The sequence below is a fragment of the Raphanus sativus genome, chromosome 5 (assembly GCF_000801105.2).
Source record: "Raphanus sativus cultivar WK10039 chromosome 5, ASM80110v3, whole genome shotgun sequence".
Lineage (NCBI taxonomy): Eukaryota > Viridiplantae > Streptophyta > Magnoliopsida > Brassicales > Brassicaceae > Raphanus > Raphanus sativus.
The window spans coordinates 24035721-24050426 of NC_079515.1; the positions used below are offsets into that span (position 1 = coordinate 24035721).

A 14706-nucleotide genomic window follows, 5' to 3' on the forward strand; every position below is an offset into this window, starting at 1 on the left:
CGTTGCATCCTTGGTCTGGTGGTTCTCGAGGCTCCGAATTCTTTGTAAGTCTGTTGTACCTCTCCTATTCGACTTTAGAGTTTAATGTCAGTCAAGAATGCAAGTTAGAGGAGATCATCAGAGACTAGCTACTTCGGCGATGACACGAGAAGAACCGGTATCCGAGGCAACGAGGTAAACCTCACCTTCAAGTGGTCATCATCGTCGGCAGAGAACGGTCAATGGTATTCTACGGATTTCAAAGCGTTCTAGTGAACGTGTCGGTATGGTGGGCGCACGAAACTAGTATCGTTATGATTGATTTGGAAAATTTTGTTCGATTCAAAACTTGTATTCGAGACTTGAATTCCCGGGTAGTTTTAATAAATAGTTTTAATTAAAAAAAAATTAAATCAAAGACATGCATACGAAGTTTCGGATGTTTTAAGAAACTTGTATGCAATATTTCCGAAAACAACAGCTATCACGCTTTTAAAGAAAATCGTTTCAAAGTTATAGGTAAGAATTAATTAGAAGCAATAAAAATAAAACCGTTGGTGCTAGGTTCGATTCCTGATATGGAAAAATTGATATCATTTGGTGAGACGACTATGGACAATGTTTTAAACTCCCTAAGAAACTCAGAAGCAAATTAGTCATCAATATTAATTGGGCATCGACCCAAATATTCCACAAACTTGGAAAAAAATAAAAAATAAAAAAGACAAACAAAATTTAGTATTTTTATTTACTAAATTTATTAAATTAGTTATTAAATTTTTAAAAACCAAATAAATTTTTATTGTTGTAATAAAATATTATTATTTTAGATTTTTATTTATTTCTAATTTTTTATTTATTTTTACGGATTGAATTAGATATCCGATCAAAAATCTAAAATTTTCTAAATATATTAGACACTAAATAGTTAGATGGTCATGGATCAAATCAGATAGATGTAAAATTGGTGCCCATTCGTACCTGCAGCTATATCTGTTCCAACTGATTTTGGGTTAGAAAGAACAAGAAAATTGGACTTCTTCAACAATATTAGGCCTTAATGATATTATAGTAAGAATATTTGATTATTTTCGGATTTTCTGAAATAATTCTTACAAAAGGCTAAGCCTAATCAACTTTGTTTTTGACAAAAACTTATTTTTTTTCTTTAACGTGAAGATTTAAAATATATTTAGAAACAATAACCGAACTCCCCATTAATTATATTTGAGATTGTGATTTCTCCTTGATGTCTTGAATCAGCATTGTGATATTAGAATGTGAAGATCCTCCTTCTTCCAAAGCCTTATTTGCCAAGCCACTAAGTTCCTTGACTCTTCTTCTTCTTTCTTGTGTTTCTTCACTATCACCCATCAGCTCATCGACAGCCTTTCTCACACTTTCTCTACTCACCACCACACCTATCTCTTCTTCTTTCCCATATTGCATGAGTTTCTCTACTCCTATCTTTAATCCTGCTTTTAATATCTTCACAACTAACTTCTCATTGTAGAATTGCTCAGCAGACAAAGGCCATGTCAGTAGTGTAACCCCTGCAGTAAGTCCTTCTAGGGTCGAGTTCCATCCACAATGAGTTAAGAATCCTCCTATTGATGCATGTGAGAGGATGAACACTTGTGGTGCCCAACCATTGATCACAAGTCCTCTATCTTTGATCCTCTCTTCAAATCCACTTTCTTGAATCCATTTTGCTAGCTCTCCATATTTTCCCCATTCTCTAATAACCCAAATGAAAGGCTTATTAGATTCCTCAAGGCCTAGACCTAGCTCCTTGAGCTGAGCCAAGGTGAGATTGCAAAGGCTACCAAGGCAAACGTAGAGCACTGAACCCTTTTCTTGCGAGTCAAGCCATTGAAGGCACTGGTCTTGACCAATGGAAGCCTTGTCTCCTCTCTTAACTTTTTCAAACTCTAAGTTATTGCACAAGGCAACAGGTCCTACACACCAGACTTTTCCTCCTCTTGCTTTCTTATATTCTCTTACATAATCAACTTCTAACTCTTCGAAGCTGTTCACAATAACACCATAAGAGTCAATATCACTTTCAATAATCTTGTCCGTACCCTCTTTCAGAACTCCTTCAATAGGCTGCAACACTGAGATCTGAGGTTTAGTGAACTCAAGTCTATCAGGCAAACCAGGCAAGTCAAAATACTCGTCGTTAGATTCTACAGCTTTCAAGATCCCACTCTCTCGAACCACTTGTATGCATGCAAGGCTGAAACAAGAAAACCCATGGAAGAGAAGTTTGGGAATCTTGAGTTTTCTGGCTAGGCTTGACGTGAAAGGAAGGCTCATGTCTCCAATGATGCAGCTCGGTCGTGGCTGAACCATCTTCTCCATAGCCTTTTCGACTTGTTCCTCAAGCGTGTTTGCCGCGCTAAAGAACTTAACCAAATCGGCTGTTGAGTCTAGCATGTCTACACTCTCGCACCCTTCAGGTAAGCCGGCTTGTTGAAAGGGAAACTTAACTTCAACGATGTTGATGTTCGAAGAGGTGGACGAAGAAGAGAGTGAGGACTTGATCCTGGCTACGTTTTGAGTAGTTGCGATGATGGTGACAGTCACGCCTTGACGCTGGGACAAGAGCTTAGAGATGTCGACCAGTGGGATCATATGGCCTTGAGCCATAAAGGGTATTACGACGAAGTGAACAAGATCATGAGAAGACATTGTGGTAGATCTTACAATATTCGAAAGAGAAGAAAACTAAATGTTTTGGTATTGAATATTTAAGGTGATTTTTTACAAATGATGTATGTAAATATATAGCTACAAACAGAGTTTATATATTCACCATTTGTTGTGACCCGTCTTGAGAGCCGACGTTAAAATATTTGATTTTACTTTTCCAATAAAACTTTGAATTGAGTTTTGCTTCCTGCTGTAAGAAAAAAAAATCAACAAAATAATAGTATGTGACAGTTTTTTATATAAAATATGCATTTGGAAAGTATATATACGTGTCGAGTCGTTATTTAAATCGAATCATAACAGGCTCGTCCTTCATTTGAATAAGCATCATGAAATGGCTCAAGAAAACGCTAAAACATTTCTAAAGGTTTGATTCACTAGTTGCAAGAAAATTAATCGCATTGTTATTGAACACCTACGCAAAAATATCTACACAAAAATAGACTTATATTTTCAAATTCATTTATATATTCAAAGAGAAGGAACAATACTTGTATTCACCCCCGAGGTGAACTCCTCTAATTCACCTCACCTCTATACACTAATTAAATTGTCACATAAGATTAGTCAAAAAAAAAGTAAAACTTAAAGAAAAAAAAAAGGAAAATCGCTTAAAAAAAAGACGTCAATTAACTTAACGCCGTAGTGTGGCTGTTTCAACTTCTAACGCAGAGGTTTCTTTTCGATCCCTAAAAAAACAGAGATTGTGGATTTAACAGAGGTTCAAGATAGGTTTTGCATCGGTACTTTGCTACTCTCTTTTATCCTCTTTCAAATTCTAGAATTGATATTTTTTGATCAGGTCAATTCGTTAGAGCAATATAATTATTCTCAACTTTAATTATTGTTTGTTACATATCTCAGGATCATATAGTTTTTTAGAGTTGTTAAATTTTCTTTAATCACACATATGTATGATCATAGTAATAGGAGAAAAACAATAAAAGGAATAGAGGAGGTTACGGATGCTTTGTTGCTTACTTTGCCTGTGTTTGTATTTGACTTTCTAAAAGGGAAGAATATTTTCTGTTCGATGAGAGATCAGTGAACGCTTCTGTGTTTTTCAACTTTTATACTTTTAATAAATGATTATATGTAGACTACAAAACTGTGTTTGTTGTGTTTAATGTCTGAAATCTAAGATTCTTAAGCTTGTTATATTATTCAAACTTATTTAACTATTCAGTTTTGAAAGGAAAAAAAAAACTATAGTAGGTTGACAAATTGGAACTAATATACTAAATTGTAGTTACTGATACTTTTACGTCTTAGGAATACATTGTTCTTGGACACAGTCTGGCCGTGAGAAGGCATTAAATTGATGTCGTTTATGACTGAATAAGGTCAGATCGTGATATATGATAAAAGTTGATGATTGTCATTAATTTGATGTGTTTTATTATTTAGAATATCTATTAAAATAAAGTCCAATTGTTATATGTTATCTAAGATAATTTCTAACTTGTGTTTCTATTTTGTTATATAGTTGCAATTAGGCCTGGGCAATATATCCGTAAACCGAACAACCGATCGGATACCGATCCGATTAAGGCGGTTCGATTCGGTTTCGGGTTTCATAAATAAATCATGCGGTTGGGCTTTTGTAGTTATAATGGACCTCGGGTCGGTTCGGATAAAAACCCGACAACCGAACGATTACAACCGAACCCCGATTGAAACATAACCCTAACCCCTCTTTCTTCCTTTTCTAAATCGCATCGGTGATAGAAAGTTAGAATCACCAAGAATCTCGCCGAAAAATCTCATCCCCATTTCATTTCCATAATCTCAACTTGCGTATATGCAATCCAAAATCCTTTCCATTCACCGAAAATCAAATATCCTCCGTGATTCTATGGTCGATTCGAAATTGAAACCCTTATCACAGCTCCTATATATGTCTCTGCGAACCCTTAGACTTGACAAGCCAATCCACCTCTTTAGCCAGAAAGTAATCGATCGGAGGTTCTTATTTTTCTTCTAAATTCTCGAAGCATCATTCATTTATCTTTGTTTTTCAATTTTAGATATTGGGTAGAGTAGACAATATTATTGGTGATTCGGGTTTAAGTCTTGTGCTTTTTATTCTTAATCTGAAAAGAATTTGACCTCAAACTTGAACTGTTGTTTTGTTCTTAATCTTGTATGTGTAATGAGTCTTAATGCGTGTGATGTTATTTCTTCAGCTCTTCGGTTTTTGTCTGGTTCTTATTCTCACTTAGTGTAATAAGTCTTAATGAGTCTTTAGAATTTGAAAACAAAGTGATGTTAGTTCATGTATTGTTTTCATATATTGCGTTGCTATTTTAGTTCTAAGCTGATTTTAATTCTTTTTTTTTTTGCAGATGGCATCATCATCTTTCACTAACGACCAAACTGATGTTGAGATGCAATTTCAAGACCAAGAGTACCAAGAGACAAATGCAACATCTCAGACTCAGGCGGACAAGGTGAAGAAGATGGTTGTGCCAAGGTCTACTGTGTGGGAGCATTTCACCAGGACCAAAGAGAATCGAAACAAGTGTATTTGTCACCATTGCCAAAAGACCTTCTCATGCGCATCCAAGTCCGGAACTTCTAATCTGAAGCAGCATCTGCAAATATGCAAAGAACACAAAGTGTGGTTAACAAGTCAGCAAAAGAACCAACAGAAGATTGGCAATGGAGGAAACCTGAAGGCATCCAAAGTGAGTGAAGCGCTTTGGAAAGAAGCTTGTAACGAGCTTGTGGTGTTAGCAGAACTGCCACTTTCATTCATTGAAAGTACTGCTTTCAAATACTTCTGCGACAAGGTACAAACTTGAATAACTTTGCCTTTTAATTTTTTTTTTTAAATCATCAAACTTACTTACTCTTTTAATATTTTATTTTGCAAGGTTAACCTTCCAAAGACCCACTCAAGAAGGAGTTTGACAAGGAACATTGTGGAGATGTTTGTGAAAAGGAAAGCAGCACTCAAGAACTTGCTCATCACGAGCAAACAAAGAGTTTCGCTAACCACAGATATTTGGGTATCTCAAGTGACAGGTACATTGTTTTATTTTGTTACAAACTTGTCAATACAATCTTGTATTCAACTAATGGCACACGCTGATATAAACTTTTCATGGTTTGTATGTCTCGCAGGTGCAAGCTATATGGTTATCACTGCACACTTCATTGACGATGAGTGGCAGCTGAAGAAGCTAATCATTGGCTTCAAGTATGTCATGGATCACAAAGGTCAGACAATCTCTACTGTTCTGTTACAGTGTTTAGCTGATTGGGGACTAGAGAGGCTATTTTGCATCACAGTAGATAATGCAAGCGCTAATACTTCTGCCCTTAAGCGGTTCCATGAGGTCTTTAGCTCCAAATCCCCTGATGCATTTGTCTTAGATGGGAATTTTTTCCACATGAGGTGTGCGGCTCATATTATTAACTTGATTGCTAAGGAGGGTTTGAGTGATTTGAGTGAAAATGTGTTAGCTATCAGGAATGCTGTTCAGTATGTTAGGTCCTCAACCCCTAGGTTACACGCCTTTGATCAGAGAGTCACAACTGGTAAGATGACTCGTGGAAGCTTGCCTCTTGATGTAAAGACTAGGTGGAATTCGACTTTTCTTATGTTATCTAGAGCATTACAGTTTAAGATAGCATTTGATAGAATGGAAGCAGAAGATAGGCTGTACAATGACTACTTTCTCGAAGTAGATAATGGGGTTAAGCGGTGTGGACCACCTACTTCTAGGGACTGGAAAGCTGTTGAAAAGCTTATTAGGTTTTTGGTGATATTTTACAACAGCACATTGATTGTCTCTGCCTCATCTAAGGTCAATGCATTCAAATGCTATGGTGAGATAGTGACAATTGAGAGAAATCTCACTGGTTTAGTTAGCAGTTTAGACTCTGAGTTGAAGTTGAGGGCATCTGAAATGTTGAAGAAGTTTTCAAAGTATTGGGGAGGAATGAAAGGCGTCAACAAGATGTTGATCTTAGCAACCATCTTCGACCCTACACAGAAGATGCATTTCGCAAAGCTCTGTTTTGAGAAGCTGTACGGGAAAGATAGCTTCGAGGCTAAGGAGATGACAAAAACCGTGACTGATCTTCTCACATCCATGTTTAAGGAGTACAGCATGCGGTTCAAAAGAGCTTCTGGACAAGCATCGCAAGAAGCTGAAGCCTCTGCCGTCCCTGGTCCAGACTCTCAGGAACAAGGAGTGGAAAGAATGGAACTGGTGGTTGAGGATTTCGGTTATGAAAGGATGGATGCTGTTTACAAGGAACTTGTTGCTGAAATAGGTGAAGATACACGAGATGAGCTTGAAGTGTACTTGAAGGAAGCGGTGGTGACTCAAAAGCTCTTACCGGGAATGGAGTTTGATGTTCTGTCTTGGTGGAAGATGCACAGAGTGAAGTACCCGGTCCTTGCAGAAATGGCGAGAGATCTCCTGGCTATGCAGGTTTCATCAGTAGCATCAGAAAGTGCTTTCAGCACAAGTGGCAGGATATTGGAACCCCACAGAAGCTGCTTAACTCACTACATGATAGAGGTTATTATGTGTACTGAGCAATGGCTTCATGCTGACATCAAGCTTAAGGAAACCATCATCACAAATGAGCAAATCCTAGAAGACGTTGAAGAGCTTGATAAGCTTGAGAAAGGTATGAATTCATTTGGTCTTCTTATGTATATGTTTTCCTTTCTACTGAACTTTAACAGAACTTTTTGTTTGCTTTTTATCAGAGTTTGAAGCTCACAATCTTGGTGATTGAACTGAGGAGGCTACAAGGTTGAAGGCTGGAGACTGAAGTTCGAAGAGTATTTTTTTTTCATTGAATTATGTTGTTTTTGTTTGGTTTTCAATTGGAGTTTTGGATAATGGTGATCTTTGTTTTGTTTTTTTCATTTCAGTAATGGTGGTGATCTTTGTATCACTTCCATCTTAATAAAGTTTTAAAGTTGCTTTCATCTTTGTCTCTTTGATCCTTTTTGTCTCTTGGATATTGAAAGTTGAAACGTAGTTGAATGTTTTTAAGTGTGTTCTTTTCTTTCTCTTCGTTTGTTTCTTTTTATCTTTTTATACTTTAAACTTGTATTTCTTTTCAAACAATGCTTGATGCTTTACAATCGGATATTCTGTTTTTGAACAATGCTTGATGCTTTTCAAAGTTAATATAGAATGACGACATTGCAAACGGTTTATAATTTACAGAACAATGAAATATTTCTGTTAGTATCAACTCTAAAACCCGATCAAAAACCGATATCCGATTACATTATGGTTTTATTCCTAACTTTGTGGTGTTACCAAAACCGAACCGAACCCGACTATAACCCGAACCGAGGCCGAACCGAATTTTTACAATATCCGAATGGAGCTATTTTTCTTATAACCGAAAATCCGACACCCGATCACACCCGAACCGACACCCGCTTGGACCCCCGACTGCCCACCCCTAGTTGCAATGGAGAATAGTCATTTAAGTGGTCAAAAAATTGCTTTCGCTAGTCAAGATGAATCTAATTTGCAAGCTTCAGGTGAAACCAGTTTGTTAAGACAGAATTCAGATGAGCTTTTGGCTGAAATAAAAGATGTTTCCCTCACGATGACGATGCTTCAGTCAGTGATTTTGATGAAGAAGAGGACATAAACAACAATGAGGATTATTTTCAGACTGAAGAGGTTGATGTTTTAGAGGCAAACAATGAAAATCAGAAAAAATCTGAACTTTTTGTTGGAATGGATTTCAGTTCTGATGAGTCTGCATATAAAGCTTATAGAAAGTATGGAGGCGATCATGGTTTCAACATAAGGAGACAAAGGACTGTGAAAAGAAACAACAAGCTAGTAAGGATGGTTTATGTATGCTCAAAAGAGGGGTTTAGGCAGGAACCTAAGGTCAATAAACCTCATTCACTACGAACCATAAGGTGTGGTTGTAAAGCTCGCATGTCTTGCTACCTTCAGATTAACGGAAGATATAAGATTGTCACTTTTGAGCCGAATCATAACCATGATTTAGTGAGGACACCAATGAAGCATTTGTTGAAGAGTAACCGAGCAATGTCTATCTCTCAAAAACAACATGCTAATGATGCTGATATGTCAGGAATTTCAGCAAAGGCGACCGTTGAAATGATGAGCAGAGAAGTTGGGGGACAAGCGAATCTGGGTTTTATGGATAAAGACCTGCGCAATTACATATACCGTAAGCGAATGGCAGAAATGAAAAAGGGAGATGCTGGAGCGGTTTTGGAGTACTTTCAAAAAAAGAAAGAGGATACTGCATCTTTTTTTTACTCAATTCAACTTGATGAGGACGATATGATCACCAATATCTTCTGGGCAGATGATCGGTCAATTGGTGATTACAATCTTTTTGGAGATGTCGTTTGCTTTGATACGACTTACAAGACCAATGAATATGATAGACCGTTTGCTCCATTTGTCGGGGTCAATCATCATAAGCAAACTATTGTGTTTGGTGCTGCTCTCTTATATGATGAAACCATAGAGTCTTTTGAGTGGCTTTTTCAGACTTTTCTTGGAGTAATGTCTGGAAAACAACCGCAAACAATTCTTACAGACCAATGTGCAGCAATAGCAAATGCAATAGGAAAAGTGTTCCCTGAAACAAAATATAGATTATGTGTTTGGCATATTTACCAGAACGCTGCCAAGAGGTTGAGCCGTGTATTTCATGGACCGAACCAATTTGCCACAGACTTTAGAAAATGTGTAGATGGCCATGAGAAGAGTCGATGGACTACAGCGTTTAAGTTAATTGACGTCTTTTTTTAAGCGATTTTCCTTTTTTTTTTCTTTAAGTTTTACCTTTTTTTTTGACTAATCTTATGTGGCAGTATTGTTCAAAGAGAAGGTATATCCGTAGATTTCACTTCCTTTTATAAATTATCCTGACTCTTCTATGACTCTTCTATAATAAAGTTCAGATACCTCAGACTAATCCAAAAGAAAAACAATAATTACAAGACTCTCAGGTCAAATAAAGTCTGCTAAAGTATATCATTGGAGAAAATTAATTAGTATTATCACAATCAACCATGGTTAACTTTATTCAACATGAGACTAGATTTCTTTGGTTGTGTTCAAATTATTTGGCAAAAACTAATTTTATAGTTGATGTTAACAAACTAGCTTTGCTCTTCTTTTCCTCAGCTATGACAGGATTGAAGCCGCAGTTACTTTTTACAATATCAGAAAAACAAAACCAATGATAGTTAAGACTTTAGAAATAATTTAGCTAATAACTACGTAAGCGTTTAGATCACAAAATTGTGTTGACAAGTCTAAAGAGCCGACGTATGCATAATTAGGATATCTCGAAGCATCTGACTAGTTTAGTCTTATAAATGCATTAGTTTAATCATCTCTTACTTTTTAGTAAATTCAAGTCATAATAAAGGTCTTAGAAGTGTAAAAGCTACGTACATATAAGTTCATCTGATACATAGATGATATAACCAAAAAAAAAACAATTTATTGAATGCATCGTCTGAATGCATCTGATACATATAACCAAGAAAAAATCATTAAAAATCACATAGATAATGCTTTTGGGTTTGCACTTTGAAGAGATGCCTAGAGGTTCTCTTGCACCGGTTCTTAGAACAGTTCCAATGGGGAGTTATAGAAAAGATCTAACAATAAAAAGAGAAGAAAAAATTAAAGAAAGAAAAAAAAAATTCTAGTCTTTCAACATTTAAGAATCTTTGCTCGAGTATTTTTCCACATATTCTTACTTAAATAATCTAGTGGTTTATTTAAATCAAAATTTAATTATTTAATTTAATACTATTATTTTGTTTTTAAGGACTTCTGTTTTACAAACTCACCGACAATGCTGCTCTATCTTATAGGTTCCTCTCAGCAATGAAGATATTAATAATGTTTTGATAACCAAATGTATCTTTTTTGTTAATTTAAAGATGTGAATAAAAATTTAAATCGTCTCAATATGCAGTTCATGTTTCATTATATACATAAATTCCAGCAGAAGCGTAAACCTTTTCCAAAATGTATGATTGATAGGAATTTACACAAGAAAACAGATCCAATATAAACCTGATGTACGGTATCATAATGAGGATGATTTACAATGTGATGGTATTATTAACTGTCTATTCATGGGCCTATGGATATGCATACACGCCTTACCAACTTTGAGGTTAGGCAGATAATACATTCAAATACACAATTTAAAAATAATAAAATGTAACACACAAGCTAACTAGTGACCAATCACAATTTAAAAATAATAAGACGTAACAAACAAGCTAACTAGTGACTCAATCAGACCCCTTATACAACAGATGTTATCCAAAATTTGCTAACAAAGACCAAGAATTATCCACAATACTGATATTTTATTGGGAAACTATTACCAGTGCCTCAATCAGTCCCTTTACACAACAGAGCTACAAAGGTTATGCCAAATTTGCTAACAAAGACCAAGAATTATCCACAATGCTGATATTTGATTGGGAAACTGTTTTTAGGCCAAAAATGATAAATATATCTCATTAGACTAATTTGTATCTTGTACTATTTTTTGACTCTAATGTCTTTTATTATTTTTGAAAATAAATTAAATAAATAGTTTTACAAAAAAATACAAAAATAGTAATACTAATGAAATACATATACCAACTTAGTGATATTCTTTCAGTTCTACAAATGTTTAAATCATAATTTCATTTTTCGAAAAATTAGCATTCTACGAAGTATGAAATGAAATATATTTTTCATTGAATCTATTAGGGAGAATTACCAATTGTGACTCAAAACTTGGAGTCAAACCCAAAAGAGTACCCCAACTTGGGTCAAAGGCAAAAGTAACCTAAAAGGCTATTGAAATTACAACTATCTCCTTGTGAACAAACAAAAAGTTTTAAATTTATAGTAATGTATAGATCTTTCCAACAGATTTTAGAGCGACAATTTAAGATCGGAATGTGTATTCCGAATATTTTTAGATTACTATTATTTACGTAGATTATGTATTCTACACATAATAGTAATCTAAAAATATTCGGAATACACATTCCGATCTTAAATTGTCGCTCTAAAATCTGTTGGAAAGATCTATACATTACTATAAATTTAAAACTTTTTGAAATCGATTTCAAACATGTTTATTGTATTCTGCATAAATATAATACATATTTTACGGATAAAGATAATCAGTTTTGAAAATATGATAAGAACATATTTGGAAGTATTCAATTTCTAGAAAATCAAATTTCACAATTGGAAATATTCAGTTCTGAAAATATGGCAATTTTTAATGTTTTCTTTTATTTTAATTACTTTAATTATTTATTATATTAATTTTTTTGTTAATTATAATTTCAAATTTATAAATAATATCAATTAAAATTAAGGACATTATTGCTATTTTGAAAATAATTAGCATATTATGACATAAAATATACGAGCTTAGTTTAATGGAACATAGTTATCATTTTCTTAACTGAATGCTAAATTTATTTACAAGAAAACCGTATTTGGTTGCATTTACAAATGCTCATAAAAAAGAAAATAAACATCTATTTTCTTTTTTTCTATTTCTATCAATGATTTGGTACTGGTCTTGTAGAAAACCAGTAACCAAGCCGATTGTCACGTTCATAAATTACAGGCTTGTGAGTGATCCTCTCAATTCACAAACCAAATCACCACATCATCCCATAAGCCTCTTCTTGCCTGCATCAAGTAGAAGAAACAGAGCTAAGAAAACAACCACGGCTACAGTAACTACACAGAGCTGTTTTCATGTTTTTAAAGGGATACCTGAACTCTCACAAGTGGTGATCATCTGTTTCTCGAGTTCACGAACCGCATCAAATATCCCATGAGCAGCATAAGTCTTGACCATAGTCGCATAAGTGATTTTATCAGGCTTACATTTCCTCTCCTCCATCTGCATGTACAACTCCTTCATCGTGGCCAGATCACCAGCCTCACCATACGCATTGATCATGCAGTTGAAGAAGACCGTATCAAGCACCACATCCGAATTCACAACTTGCCTCAAAACCGAATCTATCTTACCCACAAGACCAGCTTTGCTGTACGCGCTAACAACCGAACAGTAAGTGATAGAGTTAGGTTTCACTCCTCGATACTTCATCTCCCTGAACACATCCTCCATCCTCTCGATCCTCCCCGCTTTCCCAAACGTCTCGATCACTATATTGTAAGTGACAACCGTCGGTGAGAAGAATCTTTTCTCCATGTAGTCCATCACAGAGCTCATCTTCTTATACATCCCAGCTTTACCAAACGACAGGATCAGCACGTTGAACGTGGTGATGTCCGGCTCCACTCCCATAAGCTGGAAACGGTTATACCAGCTCTCCATCTTCCTCGTGTTCCCGCCGTTTCCGTAAGAGCCAATGATCGAGTTCAACGTGAACACGTCCGGAAGAGAATCTCCATCCTCGATCATATCAGCCAGAACGTTCTCCATCTCCTCGAACATCCCTGCTTTACCATACCCGTCGAGGATAGCGTTGTAAGTCACCGTGCTGCACCTGACTCCAAGGCACGACATCTCGAGAAGGAGGCGTTGGACGAGATCGAACCGGGCGAGTTTGCAGCAGCAGCTGATGAGGACGGTGAACGTGAAGACCTCCGGCGTGCAGTCGCCAACCGATTTCATGTACTCGAGGGTTGCAAAGGCCTTTTCAAGAAGCTCGCATTTGCCGTAGACGGAGATGAGAGACGTGTAGACGTCGATGGTGGGGTTTAGTCCTTCGGATAGCATTAGTTCGAAGAGCAAGCTGGCTTGCTCAGGCTGTTTGCAGTTGCCGAGGACTTTGAATAGCTTTGTGTAGGTTTTGCATCTTGGTTCGTACCAATGCTGCTTCCTAAGAAGATTGAATATCTATAAAACAGAGAAAACGCAAAAATCAATCTTATGGAAACTCAACAGGCAAATTGTATCAACAGAGATGTTGTACCTTGAGAGCAGACTGCCATCGATTCTCTTTGATGGCTTCGTCCAGTGCTTCGAGAACAGCTTTTGGCCATAAAGTGTTGTACTTTTCCGAGTTGGCTTTCCTCTCGACGCTCTTAACAGCAGCGTCTGTTCTCAGAATACGAGAGAGTTCTCTCTTGGGATCTACTTGGTGTTTTGTTGATATTAAACCGGAGCTCTTTTTCTCTGTGCGTTCTTTGGGGCGTTTCGTCGAACACGTTGTGGGCATCGCTGGAACAGAGGTTACGCGCCTAAAACGAACAGAGGATGATGATGATATAAGCTAGGTAAAGTGTGAAAGACTCAAAGAAACGTATAATCATAAAGAGAAAGAAGAGAGATGAGAATGTTACCGAGAAAAGCAGTGAATCGTTTGTATGAGTTCATTGGGACAAAGAGAAGAAGTCCCTTGAACAGGTGGTTGTTGTATCAATGCCATCCAAAAATTAAAAAAAAATGGGAGACTAGAAGACTCCAAAGTTCCTGCTTAGACGAAAACCTTCGTAACTAGAAGACGCAGTTGCTCTGTTCCATCTTTTTTTTTGTTTCTTCGGTTTGGTTTAAAATCTTGGTTTTGTAATTTGACCGGAAACTAATCGTTTTGATGTGGTTTTGTCTTACTTGGAATTCCGGTTTACTATCAACGGTTTGGGAAAAGACAGATTAACCAAATGGATTTTCGGTTCTATTTGTCAACAAAAGATTAGACACGCTTTGGCTAATAAATGACACTGTGATGCGAACCGGAATTCAGAAAATGTGACTGAACCGGTATTAGACATTTAGAAAGTTTATCCGAATCACCAACACTGTGGCTAGACACGAGTGGGAAGTGCTTTGACAATGACACAAATCACAAGGTGAACGAGGACAACAAGAGCATTGGGGACAGTTACATGCAAGAACAAGAAAAAGAAAAGTTATCTGCCTCACCTACGAATGACACGTGGACGGAGGAGGTTGCGTGGACAAGTCTGAATAGCTCTTCTCCACCAAAGTCGGTCGTGAATAAAATGTCAGAGA

General features: G+C 36.4%; 4 protein-coding genes across 4 annotated transcripts; 2 read left to right on the forward strand and 2 right to left on the reverse strand.

Moving 5' to 3' along the window:
- Positions 1-1011: 1011 nt before the first annotated feature.
- On the reverse strand, positions 1012-2871 carry LOC108861354 (UDP-glycosyltransferase 73C7). Its single transcript, XM_018635193.2, has one exon. The coding sequence runs from the start codon at positions 2671-2673 to the stop codon at positions 1201-1203; it is 1473 nt and encodes a 490-aa protein (XP_018490695.1). The 5' UTR covers positions 2674-2871; the 3' UTR covers positions 1012-1200.
- Positions 2872-4427: 1556 nt separating this feature from the next.
- LOC108858566 (zinc finger BED domain-containing protein RICESLEEPER 2-like) lies at positions 4428-7695 on the forward strand. The gene is made up of 5 exons (XM_018632477.2): positions 4428-4659; positions 5040-5486; positions 5571-5721; positions 5821-7341; positions 7424-7695. Exons 2-5 carry the CDS (start codon positions 5040-5042, stop codon positions 7450-7452), a joined length of 2148 nt encoding a protein of 715 aa, XP_018487979.1. The 5' UTR covers positions 4428-4659; the 3' UTR covers positions 7453-7695.
- Positions 7696-8145: 450 nt separating this feature from the next.
- LOC108858563 (protein FAR1-RELATED SEQUENCE 5-like) lies at positions 8146-9482 on the forward strand. Its single transcript, XM_018632476.2, has 2 exons — positions 8146-8218; positions 8302-9482. The coding sequence occupies exons 1-2, from the start codon at positions 8146-8148 to the stop codon at positions 9480-9482; spliced, it is 1254 nt and encodes a 417-aa protein (XP_018487978.2).
- Positions 9483-12144: 2662 nt separating this feature from the next.
- LOC108857013 (pentatricopeptide repeat-containing protein At3g53170) lies at positions 12145-14343 on the reverse strand. Its single transcript, XM_018630930.2, has 4 exons — positions 14037-14343; positions 13667-13934; positions 12495-13590; positions 12145-12407 (listed from the first exon to the last, which is right to left on the reverse strand). The coding sequence occupies exons 1-4, from the start codon at positions 14120-14122 to the stop codon at positions 12385-12387; spliced, it is 1473 nt and encodes a 490-aa protein (XP_018486432.2). The 5' UTR covers positions 14123-14343; the 3' UTR covers positions 12145-12384.
- Between the last annotated feature and the right edge of the window lie 363 nt (positions 14344-14706).

What these genes read in the sequence shown, in the direction of transcription:
- LOC108861354 (XM_018635193.2), bottom strand. Translation starts at nt 2,673, where the DNA reads ATGTCTTCTCATGATCTTGTTCACTTCGTCGTAATACCCTTTATGGCT.
- LOC108858566 (XM_018632477.2), top strand. Translation starts at nt 5,040, where the DNA reads ATGGCATCATCATCTTTCACTAACGACCAAACTGATGTTGAGATGCAA. An exon ending in TCAAATACTTCTGCGACAAG is followed by an intron (nt 5,487 to 5,570) that starts GTACAAACTTGA and finishes TTATTTTGCAAG; the next exon opens with GTTAACCTTCCAAAGACCCA. An exon ending in TTGGGTATCTCAAGTGACAG is followed by an intron (nt 5,722 to 5,820) that starts GTACATTGTTTT and finishes TATGTCTCGCAG; the next exon opens with GTGCAAGCTATATGGTTATC.
- LOC108858563 (XM_018632476.2), top strand. Translation starts at nt 8,146, where the DNA reads ATGGAGAATAGTCATTTAAGTGGTCAAAAAATTGCTTTCGCTAGTCAA. An exon ending in ATCTAATTTGCAAGCTTCAG is followed by an intron (nt 8,219 to 8,301) that starts GTGAAACCAGTT and finishes ACGATGCTTCAG; the next exon opens with TCAGTGATTTTGATGAAGAA.
- LOC108857013 (XM_018630930.2), bottom strand. Translation starts at nt 14,122, where the DNA reads ATGGCATTGATACAACAACCACCTGTTCAAGGGACTTCTTCTCTTTGT. An exon ending in ACGATTCACTGCTTTTCTCG is followed by an intron (nt 13,935 to 14,036) that starts GTAACATTCTCA and finishes TGTTCGTTTTAG; the next exon opens with GCGCGTAACCTCTGTTCCAG. An exon ending in GATGGCAGTCTGCTCTCAAG is followed by an intron (nt 13,591 to 13,666) that starts GTACAACATCTC and finishes TCTGTTTTATAG; the next exon opens with ATATTCAATCTTCTTAGGAA.